This window comes from Populus euphratica, unplaced genomic scaffold (assembly GCF_000495115.2).
Source record: "Populus euphratica unplaced genomic scaffold, PopEup_1.0 scaffold185.1, whole genome shotgun sequence".
Classification (NCBI taxonomy): Eukaryota; Viridiplantae; Streptophyta; class Magnoliopsida; order Malpighiales; family Salicaceae; genus Populus; species Populus euphratica.
Window position 1 is genome coordinate 64985 of NW_011499982.1, and position 18222 is coordinate 83206.

At 30.9% G+C, this 18222-nt stretch overlaps 1 protein-coding gene across 3 annotated transcripts; it reads right to left on the reverse strand.

Moving 5' to 3' along the window:
• Window positions 1-5157: 5157 nt before the first annotated feature.
• On the reverse strand, window positions 5158-12273 carry LOC105139841 (NOL1/NOP2/sun family protein). Of its 3 annotated transcripts, none has more exons than XM_011046453.1 (13): window positions 12187-12273; window positions 11974-12092; window positions 11494-11830; window positions 11191-11338; window positions 9699-9836; window positions 9478-9540; window positions 9182-9303; window positions 8588-8789; window positions 7888-8099; window positions 7556-7656; window positions 7002-7083; window positions 6419-6480; window positions 5158-5577 (listed from the first exon to the last, which is right to left on the reverse strand). In XM_011046453.1, exons 1-13 carry the CDS (start codon window positions 12262-12264, stop codon window positions 5463-5465), a joined length of 1779 nt encoding a protein of 592 aa, XP_011044755.1. In that variant the 5' UTR covers window positions 12265-12273; the 3' UTR covers window positions 5158-5462. The 3 variants fall into 3 exon arrangements, with proteins under 3 accessions (XP_011044755.1, XP_011044756.1, XP_011044754.1); XM_011046454.1 differs by having other exon boundaries at window positions 8600-8795; XM_011046452.1 differs by having other exon boundaries at window positions 8588-8795.
• Window positions 12274-18222: the final 5949 nt, after the last annotated feature.

The window sequence follows — 18222 nt, forward strand, 5'->3', positions numbered from 1 at the left end:
AAAAGAAAAGAAAAAAAAAGATATAGGGTATGTTTTTAGACTTAAAAATGAGACTGAGACTAAGATCTGTCCTTTAAGGTTGGGCTCGAGCTCATAACAATTATTAAAAAGAAAAGAAAAAAAAAAGATATAGGGTATGTCTTTAAACTTAAAAATGAGATTGAAACTAAGATCTGTCCTTTAAGGTTGGGCTCAAGCTCACACCCAAGCCCACCACACCTAAACTTGAGGTTTGGTGATTTTATTTATGATTTGATAAATATGAATTTATATTTTTTATTAATTTATAATTTTTATTTTGATAATAATTATGTTAATAAGAATAATATAAATAATTGTAATAATGACAATAATGATGTCCTCATTAATAAAGTAGAGGTATCATAGCAAAGAGAACATAAAAGTTGTTTGGCAAAAAACAAATTATTGATTTAAATTGTATTGATTATTTTAATTACAAAATTACTACTATCACAAATTTAGATTTGTTCTGGTGTATTTTTAAGATTATTTAAAAAATTATAAATAGTTTAGAGAAGCAAAAGAAGATTTTATAATAAAAATTCGAATAAAAATATGTGTAATAATGCTACTAGATAGAATTATATATTCTTGTATTTATTATTTTTCTTATATTGTTTCCATTTACTTTCACATTCCAATATCTAATTGAATAGACTTTAAAAACAAAAATCAAATTCCATCTCTCATCAATATATAATTTGAATGGCCTCCAGGAAGCGGAAGCACTCCCTCTACAGGCTATATAGAAAGTCAAGGAGAGCCCGCCAGGAGCTAGAGCATGGCAAAAATGAAAGCTTCCCATCTCTTCGGCTGCCTGCGTGAGATTAGCCGAGGGAAGAAGAAACTCAACCGACAATTTAGTAGGAAAAGAGATACTAGCAAAGCTAATCAAGCATCCCTCCATTGTTCAATTGCTCGAAATATCAGCTCAAGAACACAGGCAAGATGGATGGATTTACTGAAGATTAATTCCATGTGATACCAATTGCTTTAAAAAGATGCTCCAGCTCATATCCAAGGTAGAGCATGCTTCCTTAATTTGGATCTCCATAAGATGGTGTTGTCGTTTTCTTCTTTTCTCTGTGTTTTTTTTCCCAAACCGGCAAAAATGGTCTTAAATGGTGGTGCAGTTATTGCATTAGTTATGTATTAAAATAATAATTTAAAAAAAAACTATTTTTAATATTAGGTTATTAAAATAATTTAAAACTATAAAAAAATATTAATTTAAAACATTAAAATTATTTAAAATTTTTAAATTATTTTTAAATATAAAAACAAACAGGATATAAAATTTTCCCGCGATACTGAAACAACTTCAAAGATGATCTCACCATTGCTGTAGGTAGATTAGAAATCATCAATTTAGCATAGATTTTGCCTTTTGCAATGATATATCTGGCCATAGATTTTGTTGAAAGACTTTTGTTTTTTTTGGACGCAGGGTTATTACAATCCGGATTCAATCAAATTGAAACAGCAAAGTTATTAAGGATAGCATAAATTAAGGACTTACAAGTCGAATAGGTTAATTTAATCAATCTAAAACGGTGTTGTTTTAATATTGTTAGGGTAATATTTAGCTCAACCTCCTAGATTTTATACCAACATTTTTTTAGAAATTTTTTAAGACCCCATATGAGTGTCTTGGTAATTTTTCAAGATTTATGCATAAATTTCTTGATATTTTATAATAATTTAATATATATTATTTTAAATAAAATATAATTTAAAATACTATATTATTTATAGGATTGATATGACTTTTTAATCCTTTTTTTATATATTAAAAATATTCATGAATTATAAATACCTCATAAATACATCATATTTAAAATTCATAATATTTTAATTTTTAATATTTTATCATATATATTTCAGATACATCTATTTTTTTAAAATATTATTTTATTTTTTAATAAAATTATTAACTTATACACATGAAAGTCTCCATATTTATCAAAATATACTTTTTACAATTATAGATACAAGCAATCTCAACTTAGCAGACATAAACTATAAGCTATATGAGTTTTCCAAGCTACTAGAGTCATCTTTAACAAAGAGAACAACTAAATTATCAACTTACTATACATCTGCGGGAATCTTAATTCTACACAACTTGGATTTTAAGAAATCATCTTTGGGATTAGAGCGAGAGGGGGTCCATCAATAGCCTTACTTGTCACCGGACTTTCTGTTGAGGCAACTTGGCACGCAAACGGCACAGCTGCATCCACATATTGAGAGTTTTCCACAAGTCACCTGTGATTTAGCCACCTCTAATATGCTGTGGATAAGAAGTAAGAAGGCAACAAAAATTCTAGCACTCCAGATATAATATAGCTCAAGCTCTGTAATGTCGTGGAGCAATGGTTAACACGGATCGCTTATCGTACTCGGATACTGCTGAAAGCCGTGTTATGCTCTGTGGTCCTAGGCTAGCTATTCTAGACAAAGTACAATGGGCTGGCTGCTTGATGGGATAGAACAGTACAAAGCTTTCTGTGCGGTAGCTAGCCAGTTATTGTCGATCTAAAGTTTATCCAGCTTTGGGACTGAAAATAAGTTTGGTTTATTTCAATTAGTGGTGGTGCTTTATCTTATTTTATTTTATTTTCGAACACCCTTTGGTTTTATCAAAATGCATATACATTTTATAAGCTTAAATGATCAATATTATAGACTGTGTGACTACTTTGACAGAAGAAAAATGACATGAAACCTCCCTCTCTTTTTTTTCTTCTTTTTTATAATAAACTGACACAATTTACAATAAAAAAATAAAAAAAGAAAAAAACCGAGACATACCAAAATTTAGATGACATAACCAGTATCATTGAAAAGATATTGATGAAATGAATATAAAACATTAAGATAGGTCACGAACGATGACTGGAATAGATCATATAAGTTGTCCAAATATACCAGGGTTCATTTGTCTTTGGATTGTTCATGTAGCATACTCCGGTCAAGTTCATAACCTTTTTTGATGTCATTGGATTTGTCTTGTCGAAATCTTTTCAATAGTACTAATGGTATCATTGTCAGAGCTTTGGTGTGCCTTTAAGATCTTTTTATTTTTTTTTTTACTTTTCTTTTTCTTCTTTCTTCTCAAATTACAAGGAGAGAGAAGAGAAAAGAAAAACTTTAAAAACATATCAAAACTCTGATAATGATACTATTGGTATCATTGAAAAAATCTCGATGAGACAAATCGAACAACATTAAAAAAAATCTAGTAGTGACCAAAGCATATCACACGAGTCGTACAAAGGCAAATGAGCCCTGACATATTTGAATGACTTATGTGGTCTATTCTAATCACTATTTATGACCTTTCTTGATGTTATTGGACCCACCTCGTTAGTATCTTTTCAACATTATTAATGGTGTTGTCATTGGAGTTTCGGTTTATCTCCATGAATTTTTTTGTTTTTTTATTTTTTTTTTCTTTCCTCTCTTCTCTCTATTTATTAAAAATTATGTCAACTATAAACTGACACAATTTACAATAAAAAAACAAAGAAAAAAAAATCAATACACACCAAAATTTAGATAATGACATAACCAATATCATTGAAAAGATATTAATGAAATGAATATAAAACACTAAGGTAGGTCACGAACGATGACCGGAATAGATCATACAAGTTGTCCAAATATGTCAGGGTTCATTTGTCTTTGGATTGCTCATGTAGCATACTCCGGTCAAGTTTATAACCTTTTTTTATGTCATTGGATTTGTCTTGTCGAAATTTTTTCAACAGTACCAATGGTATCATTACCAGAGCTTTGGTGTGCCTTTAAGATCTTTTTATTTTTTTTTTACTTTTCTCTTTCTTCTTTCTTCTCAAATTACAAGGAGAGAAGAGAGAAAAGAAAAACTTTGAAGACACATCAAAACTCTGATAATGATACTATTGGTGTCATTGAAAAAATCTTGATGAGACAAATCCAACAACATTAAAAAAAAGTCTAGTAGTGACCAAAGCATGTCACACGAGCCGTACAAAAGCAAATGAGCCCTGACATATTTAAATGACTCATGTGATCCATTCTAATCACTATTTTTGACCTTTCTTGATGTTATTGGACCCACCTCGTTAGTATCTTTTCAACAGTATTGGTGGTGTTGTCATTGGAGTTTTGGTTTATTTCCATGACTTTTTTTGTTTTTTTATTTTTTTTTCTTTCCTCTCTTTTCTTTATTTATTAAAAAATATGTCAATTTATTTTTTAAATTGAAAAGAATTACATATGACATTTGTGATGTCATATGCAAGAGAAATCACATGGCTTGGACACTGATTTTGCTTCCAACTTACAGGCCTTGACTCCAGGACGTAAAGAGGTGTATTTATTATATAGCCTTCTATCCTTTATCGAGTAATCTGAGCTTCTTCTTTCTTTCTTTTCTTTCATTTTGTGCCTAAAAAACGTCCATGGATTCTCCAGACAGTTTAAGCAATATTAGAGGTGATTTTGAATTCGAAGAATTGGAAATCACAGAGCATGATGCTGCCCTCCTGAGGGACTTACTCCAAGAGACGAAAATTGAGGTTGGTGGTGATGGAGCATACATTAAAGAATCGTTGGAGGTGAAGAATGATTCCGAGGCGAAAGTAGATATGCAGGCCTTCTTCGAGCAAAACTCTACTCTCCTCCAGGAAGTTGAGGCTGTGATGGAAGTGAATCCATCTTTCCCATATGAAGAAATAACTCCATGGTACGTAGATGACATTGCTGGGATGGTTGAATTCGGTGAGATTGGAGATGCTTTACAGCTCTCCGATGAAGAGTTCTTTTATGGTAGCTTGTGGCAGGATTAGCTAAATGCAATACAGTGAATCTACAAGTTCAGACATTGTACTTGAGCATATTTGCACTTTGCTATAAAATTCGAAACCGAACGCTCCTAAGACTCAGAATTCCAAGTTTAACAAGTAGACTGCACGCATATATGGGGAGGTGGGAGGGTAGTCGCTGGTTTTCTACATCCTTCACAATTGCCTTTGTATTATTATTAATGAGCACCTCTTCTGAAGAATAAAAAAGATAAAAGCAAGGTCTAATTGTGGAGTGTTTTAAAAACAGTAAACTAGTAAATACGTTCAACTTGCCTGCTCTTCATTTTTCTTCCAGAATTCTACGGTCTCGTGCATTTCTAATCCAAAATTGTCCTACACATGAAAGCAATGCATGAAATAACATCCGTTCCCAACACTCTTCGTGACCAACAAATCCTTGCGAGAGAAAAATGATTGCCTCGAGAATTATTTACCATACATCACGTTTTACATGAAGGACATGTATCTGGGCTTCATTTACCACCAACCAGTAATAAAATGGTGACATCTTCGATAGCTGCAGCGTTTTCTTTTAAACTAGACTGCCCAGTCTGTTTTCATCTTGCTGAAGTTGCACTTTTCACGGAGTCAAACATCTTTGGTGCCAACAGAAAACTTGGCTATGAAAAACCCAATTGTATCCAGGGAAGACGATGGATCGAACCTCTGAACAAATTCCTCCTCACCGGGTCTTAACCACTCCCTGATTACAGGCACCAGAGACAGTTTATTCATGGGGAAAAAAAAATAACATAGGAATTACACATGTGGCTTTGTACAGAGACTTGCATAGGCATAGAAAGCTACTCAGCATGAACATTTCCTTACCAATAGTGATTTGTGTAGACGTGCCACAGAAGATCAAAGAAAAGGATTGGTGCTTCAGAAAAGATACAAATTCTAAAGGGAAGATTAAAAGAAACGGTATAGAATATTCTTTTGAAGTTCTGGTAGTCAGAATAAGAACCAGCATGCCATGTGTTTCACAAAAAAGGAGCAAAGGTTGATATAGCAATTGGTTGATATAGCAATTGAGTTCCATGCGGTCAAAGGAAGACTTTAATAACAGAATGTAATGGTGTAAAATTACAATGACAATGCAGAGACAGATTTGGAGTGCACACTAAAGTTCTAGCATAGAAATAATCTTAAAACACCTTTAAAGTCTGCAGCGGTTGTTACTTCTAAGTTCAACAATGTTAATGGTCGAACAGAAAGCTTATTGCAACTCAAAATTGATTAATAAACAAATAAATTGAGCAAATATGTGTAATAACAGCGGCTGTGTTAATGGTCGAACAGAAAGCTTATTGCAACTCAAAATTGATTAATAAACAAATAAATTGAGAGAGCAAATATGTGTAATAACAGCAGCATTCACAGCCGAGGAAAAACAGTGCTATTTTCACCCAATTCTCCTACAAATAAAATGGCTCATTTGATACATAAAAGGAAATTCATGGTCCATATTTCCTGTCTTAGTAGGAAAATCTAAAGGAATCATTTGTCAATGGAAAAGTCACATGCAGCATAGCAGTACTTACTCTGTGCGTCCATCAGGAGATTCAAAAGAGCCAACAAGGCCAGGTCCTCCGATTCTCGGATTCTGAAATAGATCATAAGAGTATATTCAAGTGCACGGCCAATCAAACAACTGCATGAGTATGTGTGAGCAAGTGGGTGTTGGGTTTGCATAATATGGGGTCATACTTTAATCTTTTAATCTAGGAAAACACCACAGGATGTGTTAGTATTTACCATAAAGTATGCAATGACAGCGACCATTAAGAACCATACTTTAATATGTCATCTTGCATGCAAAAATAACACCATGCTCACACAATTGTGTAAATGAATTACAAACTATACCTTCTCACAAACACATTCAAGCAACATGAAATAGACCAGCTACAATTTAGGGAAATCCAAGGATACAAAAACAAGAAGATCTGAACTGTGAGCTTTGAAAGGTTATCTCAGCACGAATTACAGGTTTTCAAAAAAGAATGTTAATGAAAGACCTCAAGTATCATAAAACACAGGCCAGAAACTTAGTGGTCATTTATAACCACAATTTCAAGCTTGAGATGTGAAATTTGTTGTTAATGGTAAGAATGAAGAAGAAACCTGTGATGCTAAGGAGAGGAATTTATATGTATCCAAAGCATATCGAACCAAAGCTTCATTCTCGCCAGGGTTTATCGTACATCTAGCAAAACAAGAGGGAAAAGGTGTGAAGAGTATACCTCAACAGGTACTGTAAGAAATAATATATCAAAACAGTTATTGAGAGTGAGTTAAGCACGTGATGCCAGAATTCCCAAACATGAATACATAGTTTATATTGTTTATACTGATTGTTCTTTTTATTTTCCATTATGCCACCAACTTTTAGCATGTCATCAAAAGCATGTATAGTGATATATGCATTTCCACAAGGTGGATGAGGAGAATTTAGAAAAAAGAGAAACAAAAACACTGCCAGTGCTCTCCCCACTCGATTGTATCAACTAATTGGGCAACATTGAAACAACTAATCCTTTAACCGAGTGGATCCATAATTTATGTGGCATCAAGCATGCACCTTATCATCCTGTAGGCAAACTTCTTTTACATTCCTTTTTAATTATAACAACAAATGCACAACAAAATAAAAAAAGAGGCAATTAATGCATACTAACGTTGAATACACAATCACACCACCAGGGCGAACTAGTTTAACAGCCTGGTCAAACATTCTTCTTTGATAGGTTGCATGTCTTTTTAGAGAGTCTATTGTTTCCTGGAAAAAGTGACACACCAAAATCAATTTCTACATAACAGTAAACCTCAATAAGTTGATGGAAGAAACAACAATTAGACATGTAGTAAACCAAGGGGGAAATCCCCTCATGAGAGAGTAATAAAAATCTATTTCTGGTGTTGTTTTTTTACCTGTAATCTCAAAATATCAAAACAAGAAAATATTATAGAAAACAAAAGGGCAAATGAGTTTTAGTTTAGATTCTCCTACCTCACCAGCAAAAAGCCTAGGTCTCAAACCAAGAGCAGAGCAGGGAGCATCGAGGAGAACTCTATCAAAACTATCAGGGTAAAAGCCTTTTGAATTTTCAACTCTGCCACCAACGCACTGATTCCTTCCTGGTCCATTCCGCATTCTTCGCTTAGCCTTCCTGATGTCAGCTTTGCTAACATAAGTTCCCCCATTCTCTATTGCATTGCTAACTAAAATATTAAAGATTAAAGAGGAGCTTGTAAATAGAGGGAAAGACATTTTTGTCAATGGAAGATCTTAAAATGACCTAAAGTTCCTCAAAAAAGTTCTGATCAAGGATGGAATTTCAAGGTCTTCACTGAGAAGAATTCTTAAAATGACCAAAAGCATTTAATTCATGCGACTGAGACTATTTGCAAAAAATTGTAACTCAAACTGTCCGGTTAGCAAGCTCCATGAAAAAAACTGGTGAAATTTCAAAAGAAGAAGTTCTTGTGTTTCTTAAATAATCAGCAGGGGTCAATATAAAGTTGAAAAATATGGAGTGAAGTTTACCTGGGGCAATTTTGGCATAACTACTGTATATTTATAAGATAATTTCAAGACACTAGAAATACCTAACTTAAACATCTCTCTTTCCTTTTATTTTTAATCAATTTACTGCTTGTTTCGATAAAAAGGTGTATTACATCAGTGAAAAAGAGCAGGATTTGCACACCATTATCCTCGCATGTTTTATCCAGATTAAACCCTTCAGCAGTAGAAGATGATGCTTTCTCCTCGTCAAACCTCAATGAGTTAGAACTTTGATTTGTGTTTGCATCATCTGCTTCATTTCTTTGACGGATAGCTTTGAGAACATCCAGTTTATAAGTTGTAATACAAGTCAAGCTCATTTCAGCAGCCAATTTCTGAATATCCTGTACCTATATAAAAGCAAGAACCTAAAAGCCTGAACACAAAGTTGAGAAGGAAAATCGAATATTAAATCTTCAAAGGAAAACTTTTATAGCATCAAATGTAATGAGAATCGGAGATTATCATGGCAATGCATTTAAAAGGAGGAGCAAGAAATAATGTTGCCATGTTTTTTTTTCTTGGGATCAAGAAGAGTTTTGTTAGAAAGAAAAGGGGGGAAATTACAAAAAAGAATGTGCTGCACATTCTACAGAAGTAAAAAGTTGCTAAATTATATACTAAATTCAATTAGGCATCGAGACCTAGTTATAGTTGTGCAACAGGGCAAGGGTCCATGATGCTAGAGCCATGCGATGGGAATGGCATTCAATCATGACATCTAATAAAGTCCCACCTTATTATGAGACCTATCAATTGCAACCAACTCTCCTTCATCCTTCATAAGGATTGCAATTGCAGTTGTCTTCCCTCCTGGTGCTGCACACATGTCCAATATCCTTTCACCTTTTTGAGGATCTAAGCATGAAAAACAGCAGTATCATTAAAATTCTTAATAAAATGCTAAATCAAACATGTTTGCACAAACATTTAGATGAAAATTATTTATTAAACAATCATGTTTGTACAGACATTTAGATAAGAGAAAAACAGGAATTGTACTTCAGAAGTGTGATAATAGGTGGGAAATACCTAAGGCATGAGCAGTGACAATGCTTGGCAAGTTCTGAAGAAATATTTCTCCATCAAGCACATCTGTAACCAAGAAAAGAGAGAAAAGAAAGAAAATTTCATTCGCTCGCATAAAAGTAACAGACATCATTTTCCATGGAAAATCATCTTCTAGTGCAGCAGTTACACTAAATTGTCATAAAAGGCTTGAAAATAAAGTCTGTGTAAGGAGTGAATTGTACCATAAAAAGAAGGCAGTCTAAATACTCGATTATTCATATCCACAGCAATTCCTTCTGAAGCACGGAATAAGCCAGCTCTTGACATCGTTGCTGTTCCTTGGCCAACATACAAGCCACTTCTTTCAAAATAATATGGATCTACAGTGACATAACAATATGTGTCAACCTCCTATCAAGGATCTGGTAGAGAGATAATTGAACAGAGTTTTAATAGTGAAATAATTTATGAATAAAAGATGTACACTCAAGGAAACATGTCAAGTCTAGCCATTGAACTCAAGCCAACAAGGTTATCACATGACAGGGCATCTTTGTTCATTAATTGAATTAAAGTATGCGTAAGTGTAGCTGTAAGCCAAGTGTATCTGCATCCAATCATGTAAAACACATTTTTTTAGAGTTCTTGATTTTTTTTTCCCATGACACATATTCTAAGGCAAGAAGTGATTCAATTTGATCAAGTAAACCAACGGTGCAGCAGTGGATGCAAATGCTATCAACTATGTATCCTGAGCTTCACTAAAAATAAACTAGCTGACTGATGTCTTCAACAACTCGTGCATTCTTTTGTTATTCCATGGATGAATCATATCTAAACTGAAAAGATAAATTTTAAATTTCAGGGCATGAGCATCAAAACATTATCCACATGAAAACTGAATAATAATGGCTTCCAAGTAGGCAATTTATAAGATCACAGGAAAAAATTCACAATTATTTAGAATTCAAATTCTAAACTGTTGTTTTATATCATTATATGGCTAAAACACTTTTACATGGTGAGAGAGGCAGACTCACTTCCATCAAATTCTCAAAAGTCAAGATACAGGAAGAAGCTAACATGAAATTACCCCCCCCCCCAAAAAGGTACTTCTATAGTGTTATTTTGAGCCACACAAGAATTTTTCCCGTGCATGTCCAGAAAAGCTCATTATGATCAATTTGGTCATGATCATATATCTTTCGTTGCAGGTTTAAATTGAGATTCAAACAGACTAAACTTGGTCAGAATCAAATTACAGTAGAACGAGAAACAGAGGAAGGTATGTCATAAGCATGGAGCTAGCCATTTCCTCATCATCAACACGAGTGTGTATTTCCATAAATGACACCAAACAACTTGGCACTTCATTCGATAGCTTATGTTCTTTTATTGCCTCCAATATAAAATTTCACCCAAAAACAGAGATTTTTCACGAAAGATGCACTGACGCACTGACATGTTTTCAACTACATCTCCTTAAACATTAAATTTCCTACTTTAATTTGCTCTTTGAAGAAATATAGAAGCACCACCAGAGAGCATTCTCTGATCTCATGTTTAAAATCCTAGCGAAGATTAGTCTTCCTAGTGTAAGAAGAAAGATTTAGCAAAGATGATCGGTGACAACAAAAGACAGCATGTACATTTCAAAGAATACTTATTTCCTAGCAATAAAACAGAAACACTGAAGCAAATTTTTAAGTGAATATGAAAGAAAAGTTGTCTTGCCTGTTTGTGATCCTTGTAGAACAGTCCCGCGTGTTATACCAATTGACCATCCACCATTAGGATTGCGTTGCTCTATAGCAGCTGAAACTGCAACTGTATCACCTTTTTCAACATGAGCGCTACAAGCCATTACACCAGGAACAAACACCTACAAGTAAATCATCAGCAGAAAACAAAAGAAAACGGTTCTGGGAATCACTAAGTCCCAAGTCTACTGCAAATTTTATTAACTTCCACAATATTATTTTTAAAAAGCATTCACAAACAGAACATCTAAAACAAACATTACAGAACACCCTTTACCTGAGCACCTCGGAGAACAGCTTCGGCACATTTTCTACCGACAATTACCTCCTTTGGGGGGGCACCAGGTACATAACCATAATCAATCATGTGCGGTCCGGTGCCCTTAACAAACAAAACATACTCTAAACCTGGTATCGGACACTTAACAATGGGGCCATTTTTCAAGCTTTCTTCCAGTGGACTGCCTACATTTTCATTTGGTCCCGAACCCTCCTTACCGTGACAATCACCATCAAACCCCTTTTCTTTTATAATTTCCAACAACTTCTCAATAACAGCATCACTTGTTGACTTTAGTGTGTTTACACGAACACAAGAATAACTCGACGGACGCCTAATTGAAGTAATATAACATGAAAACACAATCAGATTTAACTATAATCACATCAGTGGCTCTTGTATTCTCTTTGGCAGCATACTTACTTGGTAAATAGAGAGATAAAAATCAAAAAGGTAAGAGGGAAATGGAGAGTTTACGTTAAGGCTTTAGAAATGATAGAGAAATGATCGGCGCCGTAGGCTTTAATAAAGTAGTTCTCGACCTCAGGGTTCCATCGTAAAATCGGACTGAAACAGTAACGGTCCGATGGATCCATCTGTTAAAATGAGCACAACAAGTAACAATTACTCCTACATACTTACTACCAACTAGTATATACATGAAACATACAGAGAGAGAGAGTATAGTGCCTTGGAATGGGTAGTGGTACTGGTAGAGCTTCTGCGGATGGTTTTCAGCAGCAAATGCAAATCCCTCGCTTTTTTCATTCAAAGCCGTTGATTAGGGCGAAATGCGAATATTTGAGTTTGCATTTATAATGGTGCTGATTTAGAAAGCTTTGGTCCCTCTATTTGATCTTTATGTTCGATTTAGCATACATTTTCTATATCTATGCAGAAGTACCCCTCTTAGTTTCGATTTAGAATGCCTTAGAATATTGAGTTTATCAACCAATTCAGTATTTTAAAAAAAAAAAAAAAATAGCCATAAGATTTTAACAAGTCTAAAACCAGATAGCATTAATGTTACAAATGGACGTGTTGCAACAATTCATTTTCATCATTTATGGGCACTTCATGATCTCACTACAAAGAGTATTTTTAATGCAAATTATAAATAAAAAAGATAGAATTTTACAAAAACTAACTAAAACAATCATATGATAATTAAGATCACGTTTATACCTTTAAGTTATAAGAAAAAAAGTAAAAATTCTTAAAGTGCCTTGAAAGTTGAATCTACAAAGGCTACGTGGATATAATTAATCAAGACCTGATAATGACATGAAATATTTTTTTAGAAAAATATTTTTTAATAAAAATATATTAAATTAATTTTATTTTAAATTAATTTTTTATATTGCGGTAACTGTTATGGTTATAGTTTGAAAAAATTTATTTTATAAAAAGTATTTTTAATTAAAGTTAGGTTAAAAAAATATATGTGTTGGTTAAAACTGCTGTTGAAATTAAGATCAAACAAAAAATAATTTAGTGTATTTGGTTAAGAATGCTTTTGAAATTAAGGTTATAAAATAATTTAAAAAATATATATTAATAGTTATGATTTTTAATTTAAATATTATAAATTTAACTATTGCTATTATATTATGAAATAAATCATACTTTATATAAAAAAAAATATTATTTCATTAAACTATCTACAATTCCATTACATACAAAATTCATCAAACAAAAACTATAGAATTAGGTAAAATATTATCAAAAATAAAATTAAGATTACAACACAAATAAATTTAATTTATTTTAAATTAATTTAAAAAAAAACAAAAAAAAATATTGTTCACAATTACATAAGTAGTGTGAATGAAATCAATTAACTAAATTAATTTAAAAAAAAACAATCATTCACATAAATAATATAAATGTTTATTTTAACAGTACAAATCATGCTCCACTTTATTAAAAATCCCCATAAGAAGAAGTAAAATACTGCTTTTTCATGGGAATTAGTCGTAGTGTGCGTAAGCTGGTCTGGACACCCCACATAAATAATAAAAAAACAAAAAAAAAAAACACTGCTTTTCCAATATCTATGGCACGACTGCCAAGTTAGTAGGTCCTATCGTTAAATTTTATTTTTTCTTTACCAAATGCTGGTATATATAGCTGTAAATTAACCTCACCTGGAACTAAGTTACCGATCAGCGCTAATACTCTCAAGGCACTACTCTCTCTCTCTCTCTCTCTCTAGTAAGTATGTAAGAGTAATTGTCATTATTTTGTTTATTTTAACAGATGGATCTATCGGCTCGTTACTGTTTCAGTCCGGTTTTATGGTGGAACCTGAGGTCGAGAGCTACTATTTCTCTTTTATCTTTTTGATTTTTATCTCTCTATTTACCAAGAAAGTATGTTGCCAAGGAGGATACAAGAGTCATTGATGTGATTAACAAAACACTTTAAAAACATCACTTCACGTTTTTTCAGTCAAAAAAAATTTGACCAACAAGTTAAATCGCATCACCACACAAACCATTTACTGTTAAGAGAGAGATTTAATCTTCTTTAAGTTTTCACTAATTGCAGCTTATACAAACCATTTATTTCAACCACATCATCTGAAATGCGGGTTTAATTATTTAATTCAGAATAACTTAATTTTTATTATATATTTATATATTTAACTGATTAAAAATTAAATTATATTTTTCTAGCTATTAAAAAAGGGTTTTTATCACAAGTTATCATGGCATTTTTTTTTTAATTTTTATCCTTTAATTATTTTTTGTTTATTTTTTACTATTTGATTAAAATAAAACTAACTTATTTAACCAATAAAGGCTATAACATGAATTATCAAATGTTTTTTTTTAAAAATATGCTTGTGGCTCTTAAACATAGTTTTTTCATAAAATAAAAAAAAATAGAATTGTGGCATAACACAAACCCATATCTAGTAATAAAATATAATTAAAAAAATAAAAATAATTGATGTGTGTTGAACAAACTTGCAATCTTCTAGTAGGGCGTGTAATATCTGTTGACAACCAAAAACTCACTTTCTCCATGTTACTAGGATCATCACAACATCTTTTTTTTGTTGGAACAATATCTCTTCATAGTCAAAAACTCACTTTCTTCATATTATTAGAATCATCACGACATCTTCTTTTTACTGGGATAACATGTCCTAGCGATAGTGGCGTGACTTATCATCAACGATGCTTTCTTGCCCTCTCTTTTCTCTATCATCCCCTTGTAATTTGCACTGGATATTTAAATTTTTTGAATTGTCCTTGTCCTTGTTCTTTTCATTTTTATTTTTTTCTTGTTTTTTTTGTAAAATTTTAATCTCTTTTAAATTTCATACTTCAATCACAATTTGTGATGTATTGTTTTTCTCTAATTTGATCATCATTTTTTTTTCATGAATATTTTTGTTAAATTGATTTTTCTTAACTTGTCCTCTAAGTATTCCTTTTATTTTAGTTTTTATCCTTATCTTCTTAATTGTTATTTCTTGTTTTAAAACTTTTTTTTGTTATTTTTTTTAATTTTATCATTTAACATTTAATTAGTTGATAATCAGGCTTTATGATATTTTTAGATATAATGTTTCAATCTAATAACTTGGGTCACGAATATAAAAAGTTAAGTTGACATTTGTTTTACTTATTTTCTTTTTAGATTTCATCATTTATTTTTTTTTAAATGAGACTTGTTATTTTTTTGTTTTTTATCAAGTTATTTTAATCTTATAATCTGAGTGATAATACGTTAACATGGGTTGGGTTGGCCCTTATTAAATAGTTTATAAATTTATCATGCTAACTCGGGTTATTTTTTTTTTATTTTTTTATTTAATTTTATCATTATATATTTAATTAACTAGAAATTAAGCTACGTAGTTTTCTATTTTTGAAAAAAAAAATTTGGTTATAGTGATTATTTTTTTCATTTAATTTATTTATTATTATTGTCTATTTTTTATTATCAAATTAAAATAAACAAATTTATTTGACCTAATAAGATCTATGCCCGAGTTATATTTTTTTCCCCTCCGTTAAAATGTATTTACAGTGCTCCAGCATTATTTTTTACACAAAAATAATGATAATTTGGTCTCATTTTGTGGTGGATATCCATATCTAGTGTTTAAACTGTAACAACATTATGTATGTATTTTTAAATATTATGATTTTTTAGTGAAAAACAAGAATATGTTATTTATTCTGAATAGATATTATGTTATTTATGTTAAATATTATGATTTTTCAGTGAAAAACAAGAATATGTTATTTATTCTGAATAAAAAAAATTATAAACCGATAAATAAAAAATAGCTGTTGATTTTAATTAAATATTAAAATATAAAGCTAATTTTCCTAGAACATGCAAATATTTAACCCCAATTTTTTTTTATTTTATATGTTTTTATTTAGAAAAAAATACCCTAATCATTTTATAGTTAGATTATTTTTTCACTATATCTATTATTTTAAAAATCACGGCTTGCATCACTCAGTCAATAAAAATTTTAATTTTCGATAAAATGATGAATATAACCTCATATATAAATTTTCAAATTCCCAAAATTTTTAAATCCTAACCCTAATCTTACATTCTCAAATTTTCTTCAAGGTTGAAAGAACACTAAAAATATATTTGAGATCATAATAAAAGTTATCTTCTAAAAATATTTTATTTAAAAATATATTAAAATAGTATTTTTTTAAATTTTAATGTCAAAACATTAAAACAATTCATTTTTTTTAATGGGCGGTAAGAAGCACAAACAAAAACTACCTAGATCCTTTCACTTGCCCTCAAATTTTTTTGCCTATCCAGCCATCTGATTACGTTCCCCGAGGAGACCAACAGATCCAACCAATATTCTTTCACATATCTTCGAATCGCAGCCACCTCTTGAATTGATATTTTCGACATGACAGGTTGGTAGACTTTTGTTGGTATTTTAATGGAGCCATCATGAAATTTACGGCATGTATGAAATGAAAGTGGAGGTATTAAGCAGAAGGGACAGTTGTGGAGAGGGCGTCTAGGAAAGCAATGAGGCCTTGTCCGCCACCGGTGGCAGGGGATGACCATTGGGTCCACGAGGATCATGTTGAAGTGTTCCACAATTTTGTTCGGAAGACGGCAGCGCAATAGAAGTCGCGGGCGAAAAGCTTTTTTGTTAGGTTACTTGGATCGGAGCGGTGACAATACGGTGTAAATTATGTTTTTTAAAAATTTAAATTTTTTTATTATAATTTAATATATTAATATGAAAAATAATTTTTTTTTAAAAAAATATAAAAAATATATTTTAATATAAAAAATTATTTAAAAAGTAATCATAACACAACTATCACAACCACACCATGAACAGCTATGCCTTGCTTCGTTAATTTGTATATACGCCGGGAGCACTGAATTATCAGTGCTGCTTCACTGGTTGCAATTTTTTTCAGGTATGCTGAAAAAGGAATCTGGGTGGTCGGACTCCGACGAGGATAAAAGGAGAAGGGTGTGTGTTATCCATTAATTGAAATATAATGTCATTTTTATAGAAAATCTAATTTTTTTGTATTTTTTTGTGGTTTGATGAAAAGTATTATGAATTTATAAACTCTATAAAATAAATTATAACTTTTAAAAGAATGAAAATAAAATGAAATAACTAGTTAGATGGCGTAAGTAACTTTTCTTTTTATTTATTTTATTTTAGAGGTTAACCCAGTAAGAACAAACAATTTTTATTTTTATATAAAATATAAAATGAAAAATTTTAAAATAAATTGCAATAATTTATTTGAAATATTATGAAATAAAAAAATTAATTAGTATTTAAAATTGAACAATTTTTTTTATAAAAAAGGTGAGAGGATGTTAATTAAAATTTAAATAGAAAATTAAAAAAAAGCCAACCGTTGGGAGCCTGGCCTGGGATAAAAAAGCCTAAGTGCACGATTCTAAGCTTCGATCTACACGTATGGATAATATTTATTTATTTATTTTTGTTTTTGAAAGGATCAGATGTCATTCGCTCTATTTTTTATATATAAATGGATATATATTGTCTAGTGTGGCAGCTAACCTATTATTTTTTGTGCCTGTTTTTGATGAGTTTTGAATCCCTTAAACTTATTTTTTAATTTGATTTCAATCAAAATTATCTCATGAACCTTAACAACCCCATTTCTAAATTAAAATAGACTTTAATCTCTCTAAAAAATAAAAATTAAATGAATTCAAGAAAATAAATCAATGACCTCAATACTTTTTTACGCATTATTGAAGATGAAAATCATCTTTATTGAATTTTCCCTTAAAAATAAATTTACAAACATAAAAATGAAGTTATTTATAGTTAACATTCAACATTATATATATACTTTTTAATATTATGATTTTTTAAGTGAGAAACAAAAAGATTTTTTTAATTATAAATAAAACAAATTAAAAATATATGAATTGATAAACTAGAAAAGAGTTGATAGCTATAATTAAATACTAAAACAAAAGGTTAATTTTCTCAGTGCACCCAAATATTTAACCCTAACTATTTTTTTATTTTATATGTTTTAATTTATTTTATCTTAAAGGTTAATTCTACTAATTAAGAGCAAATAATTTTTATTCAAATATAAATTCCAATAATCTCCTAAAAAATGTTATGAATTAATTTTTTAAAAAATTAATCATTATTTAAAAATAAGAGAGGGCCGTAAATGAAATTTAAATTGAAAAATTAATCAA